The following is a 22,898-nucleotide window of genomic DNA, read 5'->3' on the forward strand; positions in this document are numbered from 1 at the left end:
TGGCTAATGCCACATGTTATGGTAACGTAAGAGAGGCCCATGACATTTTTCACTTTTATCGACTAGCGTGACCCCGTGGCCCTTGGATGGTGGTGAACTTTCATGTGCTGGCCAACGACCCCCAACATCACATTTAACGTCTCTAAGTGGCCCTCACTTTCGCTCACATTAAAGACAGATTCTCTCTCTCTCGCTCTCTCACACACACACACACACACACACACACACACACACACACACACACACACACACACACACACACACACTATATCTGGTCTCACAGAAACTCACACACAATCTCAAACACATTATCGAAAGCTGTTCCTGCTGCAACAGTGCTGCGAAATCCAATCTGTATGCAGGAGGCCTGGCCTGGTCAGACGAAACTAGTTGTTACTTTACAGAGGGAGGCCGTAAATCACACAGTCACAACTGTCTGGGAGAGAGAGCACTCAGAGAATACCCCGTGTGTGTGTGTGTGTGTGTGTGTGTGTGTGTGTGCGCTCACATATCGAGCTGCTTTGCTTGTGTACTTACTGCCTGGGCTCTCTCCAATGCTGTTGAGCTTCCCGTTCCAGTACCACAGCAGCAGGGTGGCATCTCTGGAGCCTGACAGCACGTAGCAGTCTCCTCCAATGTACGACTCCGAGCGAGCCAGACACGTCACCACGTCACGATGCCCAAACACTATCTGAGTCAGTTTGCCTGCAAAAACACACAAATATCCAAACAAGAAACTGAATTTATTAATACATTACAAGTTTCAAACTATTTAAGATAGGGTTGTAACGCATAGATTCATAATCTTTTATTTAACCAGGAGTTGCATTTAGATTAAGAATCTCTTTTTCAAGAGGGATCTGATCAAGACATAAAACATAAAAGGAGACTAAATTAAAAAAGGAACCAAAAATCAATCACCGGAAACTTTAAAATACGACTTAATTTAATACATTTTATTACGTAATTTAAAAAATGTACATCTAAAAAGGAATCTGCCTCTAATTCCTTTATTTTGGATTTTAAGATAAATTCTTTCTGCAACATATTCAATGCCAAAATGCCCTTTTTCTAACTTCTGTCAGGGAATAAACGCTCTTATTGCACCTAAACAACAACAACAACTGAGAATTAAAGTATTGCTAGTTCTTTGGAGCCCCTCGCCGTGTGTGCGTTGATCATCTCTCTGCAAGACTAGTAGTTCTACAAGATCCACACAACATCAGACATCTACTCATTCCCAGACAAGAATAAATATTTGTTCCAACTGTGTGTGTATGAGTGTGTGTGTGTGTGTGTGTGCCCGTGCACAAGCAGTGTGCGCTCCATGTGTATATATAAAGAGGCTAATTGCTGTCAGATTTCCAGACCACAGCTCCACTGTCTAGCTGTCTAATACTCATTACGCTCCTCGTAGTGTGACCTCTGCAGTCAAACAGTGGATAGTTTGCAACACATGACATTTCTGCCTGGGTTTCAAAAATTACTGTCCATCAGATAATGAAGCTGTATCACGCTGCAAAGACGAGGGTTGTCATGAAACAAGGCGGGTCACTGACTGAACTTCCAAAGAAGAACAGAGACATCAAAGATGTGAAATGTTTGACATCTTTATAAACACTGACAATAAGTAATGATGGCTGCAGCGATAATGGCTACCATGCAGCTCGTAGTGAACACACACACACACACACACACACACACACACTCGTGCCGCTCACAGACACACACTAGCATGCACACAGACAAATGAAATTGGATGTGTGTGCACGCAGCCGTACGAGGCTATGTGTTGTGCGCACGTGTACCAATCAAGTCTTGTAATTGATAAAATCCCTCAGTTCTTTAACCTGGGGGCTTTAGGGACCTCGGTGGCAGCTGTTGAGCGTGTGCGATTAAACTGTGTTCACGTTCCAGTCGCACACCCCCGGTGGCAGTCGCACAATAGAGCTATCTCTGTGCACCCATCCCACCTTCCCTCCCCTCCTCTATTAAAGACGGGGAGGCCCTGGCCTATAGAAATTGAATCAGAGTCTGTTGTATACATGCGTGTAGGATTCTGAATGAGGTATCGCTAGAAGAGTTGAGCAGCGGCGTACAGAGATGAAGCTTCAGACAGTTTCATTTAGGACCCCTGACCTGTGTGTGTGTGTGTGTGTGTGTGTGTGTGTGTGTGTGTGTGTGTGTGTGTGTGTGTGTGTGTGTGTGTAAAAATGTCTGCATTGCATGCAAGTATATCTAGCAAGTCCGTGGTATTGAGGAATAAGTAATACCACTGTGAAAGGGTGTACAGTTTATTCAAGTATCAGGTATTTATGACTTTACAGTTACTATACTAGAAGAAATCACTAAACTCTACAATTGAAAATTAACCATCGACGGCAGACGCGTCTTGAACTGGCAAGAAAATAAGAAGATAAAACAAAGAGAGCCCGACTGCAAGTAATTGTGTAAATTGATATCAATCCCACCGGTACAGCTACAATACAATTCAGCACGGTGCAATAAAGCAGAGCACTCCCTGCGGGGCACGCAGCTGAGACTGTATCATCTGAAGTTAACTAGCGGCTGCTAGAGGCTGCCGTCTTCATTGCACTCTATGCAGGAGTGTGTTGGACCAAATAAAAAAAGCACACACTGATGATTTCTTTGTCTTTCTTAGGAGAGTTATTAGTAGTGGAGCTAAAAGTGAAACATTTGTCCTGAGGATGGTGCTAGAGGAAAGGCCATGGGGCTTATTAACATGAAGAGGTTTATCGCTTTAATCGCATGAATTCGTTAAATCAAATTTCATGGCATTATTTGCTTATCAGATATCTTATATTCAGAGTTGACATTTTGGCTTGTGGGTAAAAAGGAGGAAAGCTTGTGAAGCGGCTCAATGAGGAAGCGTTTGTGCTCTGCGTAGTGCTCAGTACATTTCATGACAATGTGCCGGTTAGAGTTTGATTTTAGAGCAAGAATTACATATGACAAAAATACACGCTGATGGGGGTTCATGCCATTATATGTCAGAGACCAAGCAGCGAGATGGAAGCTTTTGGATTACGTTTATTCTGTTCCGACCATAAAGTGTAGAGAGCATGGGAACTTTACGAGCAGAAGAAGTAGAGGCTGTATTTAAAGTACAAGTTTTCAACTATTGCATTTAGGTTTTTGAGTGAGTGAGACATGAAAACACTGCAGCGAAGATCCCTCAAGAGTTTAGTGGCAGTGAAAATGTGCATGTTAAGACTCCACATATGGTTTACCTAAATTACACAGGGACAGATGGGTTAACAAGATGGTTGCCTTATTTTTGAACAAAGTTAAATATGAAGCAACACATTTATAGCATGTAAATAAGGCTGACGCATGCACGGGAACCAAATTGTTAGGACGTGACGTGGCATATTTGAAATATCGCGTTCCCGAGGTTTGTGATCGTGATGAAGTGCATCGGGATTATACGGTACCTGAGTCGGTGGAGTAGACCCGGAAGCTCTTGTCCCAAAAGCCGCACAGGAGGATGAAGCGGTTGTCGGCTGTGATGATGAAACACTGCGAGCTGATCTGAATGCTTTGATCCAGCAGGTCTGAGATCTGACGACGGTGACTGCTCACGTTATTGGCTGGAGATGGGACACACACACACACACACACACACACAGATATATTACATCTATGACCCAACACACACATATAGCAGCCCGCACTCCAATGCACCGTCACTTAAGTTTCAGTGCAAAGAAGATTTGCGAGAGAATACATAAAACATCCTGGATGTTAAGTTTACGCGACTTCATATTTTCCGTGCGAGTGGAAGAGTAATGATAGAGCGAGCTCAGTCTTCACCAAACATGCGCACCATTTCAAGTCGGAACGCACACCGCAAATTCACCCTGGTTGTTATTTAGCCAACGGTTGGTCGGAAAGCAAATTTATAGACATTCTCTCTTCCCTAAGTGGCATCTTTTCTTTCCTAGAGGGATATGTCCATCGTGGTGAGTGTTTCTTAGTTGGTGGGGGTCACAAGCACTGGAGAACAGGTGTCAAGAGAAGATCGTCTAGCATGGATACTGAGAAAGTCCAGCATACCTGCTACAACCAATAATTCAACCCATTTTTTTTTTTTAACATTTCCCAAAGCCACAGGCGGCTCAACACTTATCCTCAATTTACTGTGTTTAGCTCAGACTCCTCCTGGAATGCAAACAGTGTAAATATATCACCGACAAGCACAGAAACCCCGTGTACCTCCCCCGAAACACACACAAAAATATATTACATGGGTACATTATTCATGCTTTCGTGTTGGAAAACACTGGCAAAATGTAAGATATGAGAAAACAACAATGTCAACAACGAGATTAAAGATTTATAGGATAGAATTAGCCTGAAAAGTTTGCTTTCGATAACACCGAACCACTACGAAGCTCAATACTGAGGACTGCACTGCCTGTACAGAGAGGCAGTGAAGGAGACGCATATTGTGCGTACAGATAAAGATGAATATGTGAGACTAAACTCTGGTTATATTCAGGAGTCAAGCGGTAAGAGAAAAAGAAATGTGTGGAAATTGTCTAGTGAGACTAAAAGGTGACCACAACATTCACAGGGAAAGCACAGCCGCCCCTGCAGATGTGCGTGAGGTTGTGAGAGGCTGCAGCAAAGTGACGAAGAGGCGAAGGCGGGAGCAGATAGAAGTGGCTCGTCTCTCCCTGCTCCACCAGTGCATCCCATACATCACTGCGGCTCGGCACTCTTCTCCTGCTCATCAACAAGTCGTGAAGGATGAGAGGCGCCCATATTGTCCTGACAGCCGTCCGCCGTGCATTCTCAATCACACATTATTACCACATTCATATTCATTTCCATTGACACGCGTCCTTTCCCTCCGCTCAAATTAAACCAAAGAGGATGCAGAAAGGGAGGGAGGGAAGGGACGATGGAGAGGGAGAAAGAGGGGGAGTTGATGATGAAATGCCGGCCTAGGCCACAGCTCATTGCATTCCAATTTGCATGCAAATGGTTTAGTGTGAGAGCAGGGCCTATATCATGAGGAGTGAACTGGGGCAGAGGCTGAGAAACAACTCTAATCTACTGTCCAGGGACACGGCGCTGCAGACTGCCATGAGTCGCAAAGATGCCAGCAGGATTCATACAAAAAATACGCACAAAAGAAATCCTTTCATGCATATATATATATATATATATATATGCTCACACTACGTAAAGAATATGCATGCGTGCGTGGACTCTTTCACAGTCGTAAATGACAGCCTACCTATCAGAGGGTCAATTTCCACAGGAAGTTGGTACTGCTGGTCCTGCACCGTTGAGCTCTGATGACCTGACAGAGAAGAAGACAGATTGGATTAATATTGTAATCATGTGACCTTGTGAAGTGGATGCTGGCGTTCAGTTCATTATAACCACACTGGGAAATTATAACCATAAAGTCACAGTGTCACCTGCTGGCCTAAGACTTCTCCCGCAAATTAGACATCCATTATGTCAAAGAGCTACCAAGGCCACAGAGAATGACTCTTTATGCTAACTATGTGCTACAAAATGCATTTTATTTGCTCAACCGAGGCTTAAGCGGTAAGCGTATTTTGATAAACTGATTGAAAACATGGTACTAACAGACTTCCCTGTATTAAGATTTGTTTTCAGCCTTTTGGTAAAGAATGCTGCTCACACAGTTGGATGTAGGAATGCAACTCATGATGTTCATTATTGATTAACGGAGTCATTCTTTTTGATTAAGCAATTAATTGTTCAGACTATAAAATGTCTGAAAATAGTCAAAAAAAAAAAATCATTATCAGAATTTTCCAGAGCCGAAGTTGCCGTCTTCAAATTGCTTTTTTTTGTCTGACGCACGCCATCATTCATCGACTGATGATTGGGTTTGAAAATGCTCATTTTCTCAGATCAACAGTCCAAAACCAGAACATGTTCAATAAAGTGTTGATTAACTATGTGCAATGACCATCAGCTGCATCTCCTCAGCACACATCTTGTTTATTATACCAGCTCACTAAACCAATTAAGGTTCATCAGTCTGGTGTGTGGTGCGAGCACGGATCAGCCTTCATCCTCATAGATATCAAACTTATTGTTTCTTCCGGGGGGGCGGGTGGGGGGAGCAGATGAATGCTGAGTAAATAAGGTTTTGTGAAGTGAGAGGCTGATGTATGGAGGTGGACGTGAGACCTAATGCTCGCTGCTGCATGTGTCACATTTGATACTGCTATCCAGCAGACACAGTCAACTGTCTCCCAAATCAACGTCCATCCCATGGAGACGAGTTGGGCCAGTTCCTTGACTCGTGTGGAGGGAATATGAAAATGATTCAGTGGGAGCGAAACATCGTATATACTTGCATAACATATCGTCGAGGTTAATCTAATGCAGAATCACAGTGGCGTAAAAGTCACAGAACAAATTGTGGACACACGCGTCTCACCTGTCAGGCCGTGCCACTTGTTGACGGCAAAGATGCGGTTGGCGGTGACGGTGATGATGGCAGGGGACGTTAGACCTGGCTGGGTGTTGGCCGCCACGTGGGTCACGGGAGAGTTGGACGGGAACTTCAGCACCATGATAACATCCTGCTGCATCTGCTCCGTGAACATCAGCGGCGTCTGCAGGAGAAGATACTGTTCAGGCCCCCGACGACGGACAACGGGACGCAGGGAAAAAAAGGAGCGGCAGGAAAAAAAAAACAGCAAAACAAAAAGACGATAGAAGCAGCCGGTGTTAGCAAGAGGGGAAAAAAGAGGGAAAGGGAGGAAAAGGAAAGAGAGAAAGTTAGGAAGCTCGAGCAGGATAGCGGAAATTAAGTAGCACAGGTTAGGAAAAAGAGCTGGAGGTCGGAGATCGCTTTTGAAACGGCGATGCAGGAAAATCAGGAATGGAAAGAATCTCAAAGACTTCTTAAAGTCTCCTTTCACTGTTCAGAGTGATGCATGTGCAGAGTTTAAAGTGGAGTCGATGTAGCGTCAAGAATCTTTATAAGGTAATGTAACTTGTTTTATGGAAAAACATATCACATGCAGTTTATCATTTGGAAATGTCCAGAGTATAAAAAACATGTCTGGAGTCCGTCTCGAGTACACAGAGTGCAGTGAACTCACAGCAAGGTTGTATACTCCTTCAAATCAATATCATTCTTCTGAGTACAGCTGCAACTAAACATTATACTTATCAGTTCATCTCTTCTATCTTTACGATTAATCGATCACACCCAGGTGACGTTTTCAAAAATGGTTTTCTCTAACCAACAGTCCAAGCCTTAGAAACATTTACTTCACAAAGATATAAAACCAAGGAAATGACCATCGAACCGACTATAACAAAACAAATCTAGTTCACAACAAGTACAAAATAAATATGAATTTAAGTTGCATCAGATTAAACTTAAACATAAACAGACATTTCCTCAGACGCTGGTTAGACAGGAGCTCATATAGAGCCAAAGTGTTTGTACTAAGCGGCTCTAACACGAGGCCATTTTCCTCCTTGCGTGTAAAGAAGAAGAACATCAGTGTTAACATCGGGAACAGACCTGAGTAAATCCGGTGTGTCTGACAGCTAACCAGACGCACTGACAGTATCATTACCACCAGCATGGGCAGAGGCCGACACTCTGACAACACACTCGCATGAGAGGAGGATGGAGAGAAAGTAGGGAGCGTGAACACGTGAAAGCAACGAGAACAGGGGCGTTCTGAAGGAGCGCGGAGGGCTGGGGAGCGTTAGAAACGTGTTTGAATAATGCCGTCTGAATATTGTGTTTGAAAGCTATATGTGGCGGAGTAAAAAATAAAAACATTTCATAGGAATTTGCGCATGACTGAGGCGGATTCAAAGCCTGAGCCTGAGTTTGTGTCTGAGTGCATGTGTGCGCTGGGTGGTGGTCTACAGGCAGCTGTCAGCGCCACAGGGACACCACACTAATAGGGACTCATGGGGCCTTGGCCCATCACAGGCAGGCACACTGACTGCACTCCCTGGCCCTTAAAAAGCCGTCACTTCACTGCTGCTGTTCATTGCCCTCCTTTGCTGATCTCGTCTTGCTCGCGGCTCAGGTAGAAAACCTGGCACAGACCCAGGTTTCCAGCGTAAAGCTGTGCCTCTCCCCGAGTACTTCTCACTAAAACACACATGCACACAAATGCCTGTGATCTTTCCCTTTCACACACACCTCTCTAATGATGAGAGAGGAGATGCTTTCAAACCCAAGGCTTTATTTTCCCACAGTTTCAGACGAATACGGAGAAAGAAGGGAGGTCGAAAAAAGAGCGAGTGAGAAATGTAAAAAGAAAACTTATCTGAAGCAAAGCAGAGTGCAGAGTTACATCAGGGCACACGAGAAGTCAAAGACAGCATTAAACAGGCGGCACAACGCTTCATACTGTAGCTCAGCTGGCTTCTGACCCGTACTGTATGGTAGTATTTTCAGACTAAAGGACTCCAGGTAAAGGGGTCTGTGTGTGTTTCTAAGATTGTACTGTATGTACATTACTCACCACTTGCATGGCTGAGCTTCGGGGTGGGTGTGGCTCAATAAGCAACTGGCAGGGGGTCTGTCCAAAACTCCTAATTTGAGACTCTACAGCCTGAGGGGGGAAAACAGAAAACAGAAAGAGTGTAGTTAGTCTTACATCTTCTTCCTCAAAACTTAAAAGGCAAACATAAAAAGGTGCATAATGTAACAATAAGGAATAGATGCAAAAAGACTGCTCATCATACGAGGGCTGGACTATTTGGAAGAACATTTCTATCTCTTTAAAAGTGCTAGATATTGTGACGGGGAATTTGAGAATCCATTTACAGCACAATAAAATAACTAACATGGTAATGTATGTACATCACATTAATGTAAAAGCACTGTAAATAGTGTTTGTATCCTCACATCTCCCTGCCCCACATCGCATCTCATATTAATACTCAACAAAGAGATGAATACAAACACCAGCGCAGCGTGGGGTAAAATGAGTCCACTTGTGTTCATGCACACATGTCATACATATAAACATACTTTCTCACCATCTGACACACACTCTCTCTCACTCACACACACACACACACACACACACACACCAATTTATCCTCCAAAACCACACACAGAATCGGAGGAGGGCCGGGACAGGAGGGCCGGGACAGGAGGGCTTGTAGGCTGGTTAGATGGTGTTAATGAAGAGGTATAGGACCATAAATGTCAGAGCAGACGCCGGCCGAGCAGCCTCTGGACATCATCACACAGCTCACTGTCAGGCCAACTAGCACGGGATGAAGCACGCCCACCGCAGCAGTGTGTCGCTGCACAGGCCTACACCAACGTATCCCATACTCTACAATATCATACTATTAGCATCAAGGATTGCAACTAGCTAATTTCATTGTCGTTTAATCTGTTCATTACTTTTTCAATGAGTTTATACGTTTGTAAAATGTTTTTTTTTTAAATAACCATGGCATTTGCGCAGATCTAAATGCTTGTTATGTCCGCCCACCAGTCCAAAACACAATGGTAATAAGCTGGGAGCAGAAAAGGTTTGCGATGAAAAACAAAACAATAAATATCCCAGATCAAATCTACACAATAAAAGCGTTGCATGTGCAGGAACTGTACAAACAACAACAACCTCTGAAACATACAACAGACAGAAAACAAAAGATAAGTGTCTGTGGGAATTTGTAGAACAACATTTAAGCAGAAAATCTATCACACAGTCTGATAGATGTTTTATATATAAAAAGAAAAAAGAAAAAGGACAGGCAGAGAGAAAATGGCCAACACAAAATGATGACAGACCCGTCAGTATGTTGGTGTGCACTATGACTGGCTGTGTGGGAGTGACAGCTTGTGTAGGCCGAGACGTTGGAGCCTGACTTGGCGAGGCCTGTGAGAATGAGCTCATGGCTGAGGCCTGCATATGCTATTTCCATGAGAAAAGGGTTTGGGAAGTTAGTCTGCTCATAGCCATTGTCTGAAACTAACCAGAGAGGCTTAGAGAAGGAGCGATCTCCACTGTCTGTTACAAGCGTTTACAGCCAAGCAATCACGCACCAAAAAACAATTACACGTACAGTCCAGACACAATTACTTTACAGTCAACTCTCTACCTTTTTAACTCGGATAGTTTTGGCTTTTTCCTCTTTACCTTTAATAATCTTCAGCCTTTTTGATGCATCAGATTAGGATTTTGTTTTTAGACGAGATTTTAAAACTGTTAGCAGGAGGAGGTTCGGTGTTCAAAACTGCCTGTACTGTACGAGGACCTGAAACACATGCATGTGTGCAAGCATGCTATTCCTGACAGAGATGCCTCCGTGAACAAGTATTGTGGGGAAGACTGGTGTGTTAAAAACATTAAAAATGTTTTTAAATAAAAGGCTAATCTGTTCAGTCAACGATATCAACGTTCACCTTTGCACATGACCTCATTCCTGATCATGACGGAGAATCTCAACGTTTTCCATCTCATCCACACTTAGTCTGTTAGTGAGAGGACGTCAGTGCATCATTCAAGGTCAAAGTGCCTCCCCTCTCCTCTGCCTATAGAGCGGAGCATTTTGCTTAAGCTAATGTGAGGATGAGACTCCTCAGAGCCACTCAACCTATCTTCATTAAGTTCAGCTCTTGACATTTATGAGGCTGTGGAACGTTGGAAAGTAGCTGAGTCTAGGTCAGCATGTCCTATCCCTATATGCCAATGCAATGCTCAGGTGATTATATGAGGGGCCATCCACAAGGCCAATCTCTTTTGGGAGCGCTGGCCCGTGTCTGATGAAGGTTTTCTATATTCTATACATTTAAATGGCTGAGACGCCCTCGGCTCAGATGTCCCAACCTGCCCTTTGATTTACTCAGCCACTTGACAAGATGGATCTCCATGTAAAACATGCTGCTTTTATGCAAATGCACCCAATAACACTCACTCTATGAATAAATAATAACCACAATGGCCTTGTTTTGTTGAAAAGCAACGTGGCGGGGTACTCTGCCTCTTCAGATGTTCATACTGTTTAAAAATGTGGAAAACAAATGCTTTGAATACAGCGAAGGGCACGTTCTCCAAATAAAATAAACCAGTGTGCCTCGTGTTTGGTGAGTGACTTTGGCCGAGTGTCAAAGCGAGTTCACCCGTGTGGGTATATTTCCCGTCTTCTGCCGAATTACGCAAATGCTGTACAATTCAGACGGGGCTCTGTGTTTTGTCGCTGGTGTGAGAGGCTGTGGGATTTTCCATAATCACATGTGAAAGAGGGGAAGCCCTGTGCAGCGATGAGAAGGCAACACACGGTGTGTTTCTCTTTATACACCGAGAGGCAACACAGATGTGCATGCATGCCATGCACACGCACACACATGAATGCATCTGCAGACACACAGCAGTTCTCTCAGAGAGGGAGGGAGGGAGGGAGGGGGTACGCTTTGACTTGCGGCGGAGGCAGGACAGGAAGTAATCATGGTTTTGAAAAACACAGCAGTGGTCTCCACAACATTCCCTAATCTGTGCTGAGATATTCCAAACTCTCTCCCAGAACAGAAATGTACACATAAACACTCAAGCGTGTGCATTTATGCTGATGAGCACACATAAATATACAAAGGTATACACATGCCAATGGATGCATGTATACATACACGTGTATGTACAAACATATCAAGGTACGATTTATACAAAGTGTGTGTGTGTGTGTGCGAGGTTGGGGTCGGTGGGAATTAGCTGCTGCCAAACAGCGTGGCAGGAATACAGAACTCTCTGCCCCAATCTACTACCTTTTCCGACCTAAACATACACACGTCTGTGGCCCATCCCCCTGACAATGAACAGCCCCGGGGCCTGTCCTAATGCAGCCTAGCCTGGCCCAGACCACAGCTCAGGCTGAAACAGTTGTCACTCAGTAATGGCAGACTCGGGGGACATTTTCAGACCCAAAGCCCTCAGCCACCCCCAGCGCTCGGCCATGACGAGGCCCAGGCCTGGAACTCTGTTTCCACCTTCTGCACAGACAGGGACATGCTTCCTTCCGTACAAACACAGTTGAAGGAGAGCTTTGGCTTAGCTCACAGGGATAACACTGCTTTGGTTTATTTAACTAATTAAAGCGCTCAGACTGAGGGTGTTTTTGAAAGGTTAAAAGGCAGCAGATTGGACTCCCAGCGTCAGAAGGGGAGCTGAACAGACTTCGCTGCTTTATTTATATTTTTTACACATACGTATGATGAAATTATTTCATGTGTTAAATATGGCATGTGTGGTATTTTTAAAAACATCAATTTAATCGCCAATTAAACCGCGATATGTCACGGCCAATTCATGCAAACAAACATCCTATGTTTTCCATAAAAGTCGATGAAAATAAGTAGTACTTTCTTTCATTTGAGCTATAAAACAATGCAGCATATTTTCCATAAAATCTAACCCAGTGCACACAACATAAATACTTTAAAAACAAATGAGGCAATAATCTTTATTGCGCTTTATTTACTATAGTTATACTAACGTCAAAAAAACTCATTTAGAATTTTACATTGACAATAAAATTCTAAGCAAAATCTGCATTCCTGCAGTCATAAGCAGGAAGGCAGGAGGAGCCATTTCAATACCACTTCAAATCACATGCACCGGCCTCTGACGGCGCCCAGCATGTGTGCAGATTTATCAGTCCCATTGTCACTGGAATAGCTTTGCACAAATAGCGGTCTACCGGTGATCCAATTTTGTGGTCGTGTGTTAACCAGAAGAATGGGTAATGGGCTGAGTCTGGAAATGGCTGGTGCACATTGGTAATGAATCTACATGTATGTGTGTGTGTGTGTGTGTGTGTGTGTATGTGTGTGTGTGTGTGTGTGTGTGTGTGTGTGTGTGTGTAGCTAAAGGCCAAAGCACATCTGGATGGGAATTAGGGTGAATGAGGTGATAAATCAATGATCTACCCCTAGTGTCCGCGATGCTCCAGTCACTGAGCATGAAGGGCAGCAGCACAGTGGAGGCAAACGGCTGCTCGCCTCGGCCGCTTCATGTACTCTCAACTCGTCTCCATTTAAGCCTCAATGCTAAGAGGAGATTTACTTAAAGGATAAATCTGGTTTTATTACAACTCGAGTCTTATTACCTCCGCCAAGGGCGAGTTATGCTTTTTTGGTTTGTTTGTCAGCAGGATTACACAAAAAACTAATGGCCCGATTCTTATGAAATTTGGGGAATGTTGTAGCATGGACCAAGGAAGAACCCACTCAATTTGAGCGGATCCAAATCACCGGGCGGATACACGCAATATCTTTCTCTTATGGAAACGGCCTTGGTGGAGGTCTGCGCTCTTCGATTGCCCTTCATGTTTTTATTGTTCTGTCCAACATCCCTATTGGTAGGACAAGAAACACAAGCAGTCAGACAATTAGCAAACAAAGCCCTCGGCTGACGGGAGCCGGGTCAACTGGCCCGCTGCTGGCTACCAGCCTTTTAGTGCAGACTGGTGAAGTTGTCAGTTGTTTGTCTGTGGGCAAGCTAGCCGTGTTGTTCTGTTCGGCACGGTGTTTTGTGTGGTTGCTTTCCGGCAGGCACGTGTACCATGTGTGTGTGTAGCAGTTCAAAGTGAGTTGTATGAATAATGAATGAAAGCCAAGAAGGAGGCTTTAAGGCGTTAAAGTGGAACACTTGTTGGAGTGCTTTCAGACGTATCACACATGGGAAAGGCTTTGCTCAGCAATACCTGCCAGTAGATTGTTAGCTTAGCTTTCCCATGCCGTTCTGCAACCAATTTAACATGGCTAATGGCATCACAAATATCCCTGAAATACAAATGCACTGAATGGACAGATGCTTTTATAATATAGTCAGATTAAGCATCCATTTGAGAGTGCTAACGCTCAAGTGTACTTACTGTAATTTGCTGTTTTTCCCCCTTACTCAGCATTATCTGCCAAGGGAGTTAAATCAGCAGCGCATACAGTAAATGAGTATTAAAATGTGTCTGCTCGTATACGCATGGACTGCCTCACCTCTCTGAGCATGGGGTCGTTGATGGAGCTCAGGTTGACTGCACCTTCGTAGGTCAGATAATAGAAAACATTGAGCGCTCTGGTGGCTTCAGGTCCTTGCTGCTTGTAGCCGAAGATCAGATCGATCCACTGGTGGAGCTGGCAGGACACGAACTCGCTCTCCAGAGCCTGTAAATGAAGGAGAGGATCACGAGTATTATAAATGTCAACAGATGCAGAACGTTTAACACACCATACTCCCCAAAAACATGTTCCTCGTCCTATTACTGAGCAGCAGTTTTCACTAATGCCCCTTCAAAAGATGAATTCCTCGGAGAAAAGGCGAACTGCTCTAATTGTTCCTGTGACACGATCTGCCAATGATTTCTTTAATGAGCAAAAAGCAAGAGTAAATCCATATCTGATCATATGGGAACATCAAAACATTAGAGAAGTCTTGTAGTTCATTAGGGAGCCATTCCAGCCTCTCTCTTTGTTCTTTTCTCTGCTGCTTGTGGGCGGATAAGAGCACCGTGTTGCTCTTCTGCAGACGTCTCTTGCGTCGCCATAACGCTGAGATACAAGCCGTTTTCTCTCCTCATTAGCCGGCAAAGGAGGGAAAAAACATTTATGGTTTCCTCATAAAAACAGGCAATTGTGTTAATTTGTGTAAAGCTGTCGCCTCACAAAAGCCCTCTAAACACGACCAAATTAGAATGAGGCAGCCCTTGATTGTCATTGCTGCCTTGTGTCACATTAATTTGTGACAAAACATTAGCCTGTGCTACACTTAAATGGCAATTTATATCATTTAAATTTTTACTGCAGAGACCAACGCATCCCTCACTTAAATGTGACTTTCTGACAGCTCATTCTGCATCTAATTCTTCCCCACTCTCTTAATTACAACTTTCAATCAGGGAGGAAAGCCCGGGCACAAAGAGGAGTCTGTGTGCGCTGGAGGTATGATGATGTTTTAAGCGCAACTTGAGCACGGATTGAATTTTTGATGCCTTTCGCAAAATTCCATAATCTGAACTGATGAGAAGCTTAACAATATAAACGTTCTTTGGAAAATACAAGACCTTCAGGTTCAAAGTAACACAGTATTACTGCGTTAATACATTTTTGTTATCAACCCAAATGTAGAAGGAGCATCATCATCATCCCCACGTCACGTGTAGCTGCTAAATATTATTGATTTGTGTCGATAGCTGTCCAAACTACAGTATGAATGTGAAGATACGACGCTTATACGCAACTTTCTGTTAAATGTGTTTTTAAAGCGTTTCACATAACCATTTTTAATTAGATCGTTTATAGATTTGTATTATCGTTTCTGTACGTCCACTCCCTGGTGTTGAGATATTTTTGATTGAGTTTTTTTTATTGTGTACTTCGACTAAAATTGTATATAGTTTTGAGATGTTTATCACCAGTTTGGATGGTTTACTGCTCTGAGATCTGTAGAGTCGACGAAATTAGCAGATGGGAGAGAAATCTCTCTGTTCTTTACCGTTGTGTGTGTGTGTGTGTGAGTCACTTGACAACATGTTCTGTTAAGGGCTGACCTACGGGGTAATGCTAAAACAAAACAGAGCAAACATTTAGTATTAAACAGAACATCTCTAGAGTCTCAGACAGTCTAGACTCCGTGTCTATCGGTGCCTCCGGCATCAGCACATTCAGAGTGTTAAGTATTTTTAAAGGCTTGTGTCATAAGGCAATCCTTTTTTATTAATGTTACATTATAAGCCAGGGAAACCCTCTTTATTCATGCTCACTTTTAATAGCAGGCAGAGCGGTGTGTGTGTGCGTGTGTGTGTGTGTGTGTGTGTGTGAGAGACAGAAAGAGATCAGTTCATTATGCGCTAAGATTGACCTTTGACGGGCTCCTGCTCCCCTGTTTCTAAAACTAAAGCTGGGCCTGATGGGCATTTAATGTGGGCTGCAATCTACTGTCAATCAGCTCGGGGAAACAAAGAGCAGCCATGTTATTGCAGCTCCCTCTCAAGAGGCCCGCCTTTATGGAAATCACTTGCATGTACCATTTGGAGAGGGAGAGCGGGAGAGCGAGAGAGAGAGAGAGAGAGAGAGAGAGAGAGAGAGAGAGAGAGAGAGTAAGTGAGAGTGTGTGTGTGCTGTGCTGGAAGTGTATAGCTGTGTATTATTATATTTGTTTGTCCGTCTCACAAAAGGCTCAGCGGTACGCTGTGACTGAAGTCTAGGTGCAGGAATTTAACCTCAGAGGATCTCAGAGATTCAAAGAATATCTGTTTCCGCTTGTGGGGATACAGTCAACTGCCTTGATCTCAGTTCTACAAAGATCTTTCAAAAAGTGCCCTCAGACAACAATCAGGTTGGGATGTGAGGAGCAGGGAGAACTCTTTTCTCAATGTTTGACTGGACTTGGGAATTCGCATTTGCAGCGATACATTCAGAGAGCAAGCATAGTATTAAAGAATAAATATGGTTGTATTCTTTATATCGTCAACAACAAATTGATCTGTGCCATTCCTCTTGTGCAATATCCATATAAAAATTAAAAAATCATCAATGAGCCACATGCATGTTACGTCATTACCCTGAATGTGGGTACTGTAGTTTATTTTGAGTCACCGTCCTCACTCGCTCATCAAATTCAGCTGTCTGAGCACCATGTGTATAACTACAGCGCCCAGCTGCTTGAGGAAATTATTTCACCTTCTTTCTTAAAACTTAATTATATATTTATGACCCGTTTACGAAGCTCAACATCTTCAGAAGGCGCCAAATATAGAGTATCGGCAGCCTTATCCATTGCATCACCTCAGATCACCACAGCATACTACGTTTACAAACACAGACTCCAGTAACGTAATTCTAATTATACACTTGAGAATTTTGATCAAATCAACGGTGGCAACAAATGCGGTGCGTTTAACTTGAAGACTTCAGGGGGGAGGAATTTATGCCACTTGATGGACAGAGCAGAAAGTAACGTACAGAAGTGAGGCATGTATCGACAACCCCGTTAACAATGTTCCAGGTGAGCAGGTGAGGAGATTCTCCTTCTGCGGCGCCGCACCGTGGAAACAGTGAGGCAGAAGGTCGGGGCAGATAGCAGATTCCTGAGGTGGGATCTGGTGCCACTTTAGGAGAACCCGGCAGGATTATTGATGGGCCAATTAGCAGCCATTGTGTGTGTCATCCCCATCCACAGGGGACTCTGTGATAATTAATGAATAATTTAGCATGCCTTTATGTAAATGCTGATAGGGGGTAGAAGTCACTGGAATCCCACATTTCTATTGTTTAGGGTTTGACAAAGTACACCTTTGAAGCATAGGGGGGGTCCCCTTTGTTGTGCGCTGTGACTTGGTTCCAATGGCAACAATAATTTGGAATATTCTCCAATGTAAGAACATCATTCACCTCCGTTTTTTGCCTTTCAAAAGCAGTATTCAAATGGTTCTCTAATGTCTCTTCTTGAATGTAATGCTTATTTTGCCGGTCTGCCAGTTTGCAGGGCTTTGATAATTAACATCTTTTCTTTGTGTAAGTCTCAGATTACTTTAATGCTTTCCTTTCTGAAACATCTGTAGCTGTGGTGTGAATTTACAGCCGAAAAAAAAAAAAAAAAAACCCCGGCACAAAAACACTCCCAAGAATGACAGTTTGACTATGTGTCTGTCAATATGTTACTCTTGAGAGAGAGATGTACTCATGCAAGACATGTTATTCTTATTTGAGACATCAGACCGGAGACACCAAATGATTGCAATTAACCAGCTGGTGGACATTAAACCAGGATTACTCAGGATTACTCAGGAGTCCTGAGGAGCGAACGTCTGATCTCGACTCAGTGGCTACTCCACACAGCCTTCTTGGAATGCTTTTTTTTCCTGCTTGCAAGTGGGTGTGATTTATTTTATACCTTTTTTTCTTTTCACTTTGGACTTCTCTGCTCAAAAGAAAAAAGTATCGCCCGTGCTACAGGTCTGCAGGAGTTGCACCGGGCCTATCAGTGAAGTTTTTGGCCTCGCTGCGGTTTGTGGTTAGCTTTATGGTCTGGATTGAGCTGGATTTCACTTTGGCTTTAACGAGGTGACACTGAATGCTCTCCTCCTTTCCCTCATTGGCCCTAAAAAACCCTTTTAAGGACTTATGGAGAGCTGTCTGTAAGGATGTTAAAATGTCACTTAACAAATCAATCCACTCATTTGCATGCCAACGGTGATGTGAGCGCACGCGCATGTGCCTGCGTGTGTGTGTGTGTGTGTCACTGATGGTGTGGATGTCTAATCTAACGCACATGTTGTATGCAGAGTGTTGTCAGCGGCAGACTGTTTTCTTTTGTATCGATTACGGATGAATAAAGCAAACACTTGTCAGGTCTGTATATACTAAAATGACTGTTTAAGAACAAGCTGATCAAAACATCCTGAAACAAAGATTCAGTGTGTGTGTGTGTGTGTGTGTGTGTGTGTGTGTGCCTGTGTGTGTGGGTGAGACATCATGTATTTTCACATGAAAATAAGTTTTGTTCAGTCGTATTGTATTCTTACTGTGAGCGTTTCTCATTAAATCTGTGTGTTACAACAAAATGACCATCCTCAGAGGAAGCCAGTCTATTCTTCTTGCCTTAATACAAGTTTATTATCTCTTGTTTCAATTCTCTTTTTTTCCCCCCCAAGTTCAACAGCCCCTTTTCATTTTCCCTTCTACTTATTCTCTCACTTTAAGCGCTACTCTCTTTCTTCCCCCCCCCTCCTCCTTCTGCTGCTGCTGCTGCTGCTTTTTCTTCCAGTCATCTGATCCTTTGGATCAACTCCTCTGGAGTTGCCTTGCCCTGAGGTTGACAAGCACTCTGATTAAAGGGCTTATTAGCTCGCTGTAAATGAGAAGCCGATTGTCATTTTGAAGCAGGCAAAGAAAGCCTGTTGCCAGCCAGGGGAGCGCAGCGCCCCCCCCCCCCCCCCCCCCAACATGGAAGAGGAAAGAGGAATGAAAAAAAAGCAACGGGTGACGTAAGGAATGAGAGCCGTGGAGCAGCCTCACAGCTAACAAACCATTTCCTTTATTCCCATATTCACACACCGAGAGAACCCCAGATGGGTTGTGTGCGTTACTTCAGTCCCCCCTCCTTCCTGCTCTACTAATTAGACAGGTCACAACTGTGAGAGTTCTGGCTATGGGTCAACGGAGGCACTCGTTGGCAAGTGGAACCTGAAACTCAAACCCCAACTCTCTCTCTCACTCACGACTCCCGTCTCTCTTATTATCCCTCATCCACTTGAAAAGCAAGACTATCATGTTATGGGGTGGAAAGAAGGAGAATGAGCAGTGATTGGGAAAGTATCTCCCCAAAACAAACATGTCATGGTGGATTTGGTCTCAGTCAGACAAATGGCGTAGTGTAGACTGCGAAAGTGGTCCAATTTACAGCAAAGACAATGGAGTAAACAATCCTGATTGAGAAGTAAATGGATGAAGCACATGGTGCAGTAATGCTGTGGTCGTTGTCTACTCTATAGTTTTTAGTTAATGCTCGATAATGACAAACAATGTGACGCAGCAAAACAAAAAATGATCATCTGGAAAAGTGGTTACAGGGAGTTTAGAAATTTAGAAATGTTTTTTTTTGTCTTCAAATATTTTGAGGAAAATATTTCAGCTTCAAGGGGAAATAATTACAAGCTCCTTCACAACTGTCTACTATACTCCCAACAAGAGCTAACAAGCACCTGCAGAGAATCTAACCATCTGTCCACCTCCACGCCAAGAGGCTAACAAGCTAGCAAATACATCACCAGGGCCATAAGACACATCCACAATAGGATGAAGTGAGCAAACGCTAAGTCAACAGTCAGAGCTGATTAAACACAGGGCCACTGAGGCGGGATTCAGAGCGTGCTGAATGAGGGAATATTTGGATTGCTGTTGAGAGGGGCATTGATGTCTCAGATGATTATGGAGTCGGCTGGAGGACTGGACGGTCTCTCTGTCTGTCTGAAGGAGAGGAGGCATCTCAACACGCAGCGGAGATGATTAGGATGAATGAACTCACTGATCCGCTTGAGTGTAGTTTCCCTTCAAGGAGAGGTCATTAGGGTGTTGGGTTATGTGGAGCTGCAGCTTCGTGTGTGTGTGTGTGTGTGTGTGTGTGTGTGTGTGTGTGTGTGTGTGTGTGTGTGTGTGTGTGTGTGTGTGTGTGTGTGTGTGTGTGTTTTAAGGGAACCAAAATAAATAAATGCAATAATGTAACTGCAACAAGCAAACATTCCACATGTTTGATGGTTGATCATTTTTTGGGTCTTAAATTAGAGTAAATTGAAAAAATATAAATTTACTACAATAACTTTTGGATATTTTCATATTAATGATTGATATTGATGTTTTATATTCCACAAACAAACATTTAATTAATCAAAAAGAATTAGATTGATCGATGAAAACATCCTAAATGCTGTGATAATAGTATAAAATACATTTCTACTGCAACAAAACCATCTCTGTAGACTTTGGCAGAAGTAAAATGAGAGAGTGGAGGAGTGCAGGAAAAGGGAGAAGGACAACATTAGTGAGTGAGCATGTCAGCAGCAGTAGATCATCCCATTTCTCAGGCTCTCATCGGCCTCCTCCATTACGTCATTGAAGAGGAGGACGAAGAAGAGAAGGGGGAGAAGGATAGGGAAGAGGGGGAGGCAGAGAACGAGGGGGGACAGCTCGTAAAACACTGAGCACACAGTAAACATGTCTGCCCTTATGCATGACAATACCCCTACAGTGAGCGCTGCCTGATATTAGCCAGATAACCCCCCTATACCCCACGTGCTAGTTCCCATCCAACAACAAGGCTTCCAGAGGAGACACCAGGGGAATAGATTAGCGCTAGGCTAACATGGTAAACTGTGTTCCGTTACATGAGGCCATACTGGGCTAGACGACGTTAGGCTTTTCACTCACTCAGTCATTCACAAGTGCGTAAGTATATCTTAGCGGTCCTTGCAGTGGTTTACCTCAGCTCACACCAGAACTCCCATGAGGTTCCTGAGAGGATAAGACGTGGAGGCTGGTGGGAACGGCATTCTGTGCGACCCAGCGGCCGTCTGATCGGAGAGTGCAGTGCGGATGAGAGGTGAATGTAAACATGTCGTGATCTTTGACTTTGTGTAGCTGGTGGTCTGCGCTGGGGAGCTATCATGTCTGGCTGTATGTCTTGTGGAGGATAAGTCACAGCCACTGTACGTACTGCAAACAATACTTACTTCCGCCGAGGAGGTTAAGTTTTCAGTTTGGCTCGTTTGTCAGCAGGACTACGACAAAAATACTTTATTTGTGAAACTTGGTGGAAGGGTGGGGAGCGGATCCGAATCCCGGGGCCGGATACACTAATTATTTTCCCCTTAAGTTAACATGCGAGATCGGGTTAGTGGTGGTCTGTGCTCGCCGAGTGCCAATCCAGTTTATAATGATTTAAACAGAGGCCACAACACTAAGTCTTGTAAATGACCTTATCAGATGGCAAATAGGACCCCAAACACCCTCTTTCCCCTTCCTTGATCATACACTGGTAGGATCATGGACTTATCTGCCATGATGACATAGTTTCTGTAAGTGCGAATGGCTGTCAGCATATAAAACTGACAAACTTCACAAAAGGACTTTCAAAGACGCCGATAGTGTGAGTATATAGGGTTTTGGCGGTAAAGGCGATCTGGCTCATAATAATATGACACGTGTCTGTTAGCGCTGAGCAGGAGATGTTTACCTCTGCAAGCAAGATTACTGTGGGGTGACCACATTACAGCTGGACGATCAAGTGTGAGGCATACCATCATTGTTCAAAAGTGAAAATTAGCAGAGAGAATTTGTGTTTTAAAGTTTAAAAATCAAAACACATAACCTGATACACTAACAAACAACAGCCTCAGAAGAGAGAACAACTTGGGCCTCAAGAAGCATTTCCTTGTGTGACTACCGGTCATATACAAGTCAGTTATTAACCTGCTATTCATCCACGAAGTCCTAAGAATGAGTTTTGAAGTCTAACCTCCTTAACCAGTAACTTGATGACATCCCATCTCTGCCATTTCTTGCTGAGCATTTGTAATACAGCAGCTTGTGCTACTGAGGCTTCGCAATGAGTTTTACATATAAGGAGTGTGTGTGTGTGTGTGTGTGTGTGTGTGTGTGTGTGTGTGTGTGTGTGTGTGTGTGTGTGTAGCAAAAGTAATAAGCATAAAGTCTCTTAGAGCTGCTGAGACTGATGAAGGGAGTTGATTGTCAGTAGTGGCAATAAGTGTTTCACATTACAGGGAATATTTGAGTCGTTGTTTATTCAATGAGTAATTTGATTCAATGCTGATTGAATATCAACATCAACAATATCATTTAATAGAGCATTTCTTAAAATGTGGGTTTCACAATTACATCTGACAAACAATTACTTAAGAAACGTGTCAGTGCAGTGCAACAGAGAGGGCTCCATTGTCAAATGAAGGTTACTGACTGTGAACTTACATTTGTACATCATGTTAGAGGATCATGTTCCAACTTTGCAATGGAGGAAAGATAAAGAGTCACAACAGAAATTATAACATGAAGATTGCAGGTTCCTAAAACTCCAATATGTCCACAAGGAACGCAACATACAACACATGTGTTATTCCAGTCATAGAATGGCACACACACCTTGCATCACAAGCTTCCCGTCATAATGACACAGCTTTTATTGTCCCAACGTCCACACTAAGCACAAGCATTATTCTCTATATCACAATTAATAACAGAATGGTAGAAAGGATAACTTTAAGAGAATCGCACAAGTTAGTTTGCCGTCTAACATCCATAGAGCAGAGATGTGTTACTTACAGTGAGGTTTTAGCACATGTGGTGGTGACCTGTGGTCAACCCTCTCAGTATCAACTTA

The 22,898-nt window shown here is 43.5% G+C and overlaps 1 protein-coding gene across 1 annotated transcript in view; it reads right to left on the reverse strand.

The window, feature by feature from the left end:
• The window catches only part of lrba (LPS-responsive vesicle trafficking, beach and anchor containing), a 169,979-nt gene that overhangs the window by 9,384 nt on the left and 137,697 nt on the right, over positions 1–22,898 (reverse strand). The window contains 6 exon segments of the mRNA XM_029434539.1: positions 538–705; positions 3,456–3,611; positions 5,267–5,332; positions 6,455–6,647; positions 8,520–8,609; positions 14,006–14,173. Of these exon segments, the coding sequence (XP_029290399.1) occupies positions 538–705; positions 3,456–3,611; positions 5,267–5,332; positions 6,455–6,647; positions 8,520–8,609; positions 14,006–14,173 (841 nt within the window).

The sequence above is a fragment of the Cottoperca gobio genome, chromosome 1, assembly GCF_900634415.1.
Source record: "Cottoperca gobio chromosome 1, fCotGob3.1, whole genome shotgun sequence".
Classification (NCBI taxonomy): domain Eukaryota; kingdom Metazoa; phylum Chordata; class Actinopteri; order Perciformes; family Bovichtidae; genus Cottoperca; species Cottoperca gobio.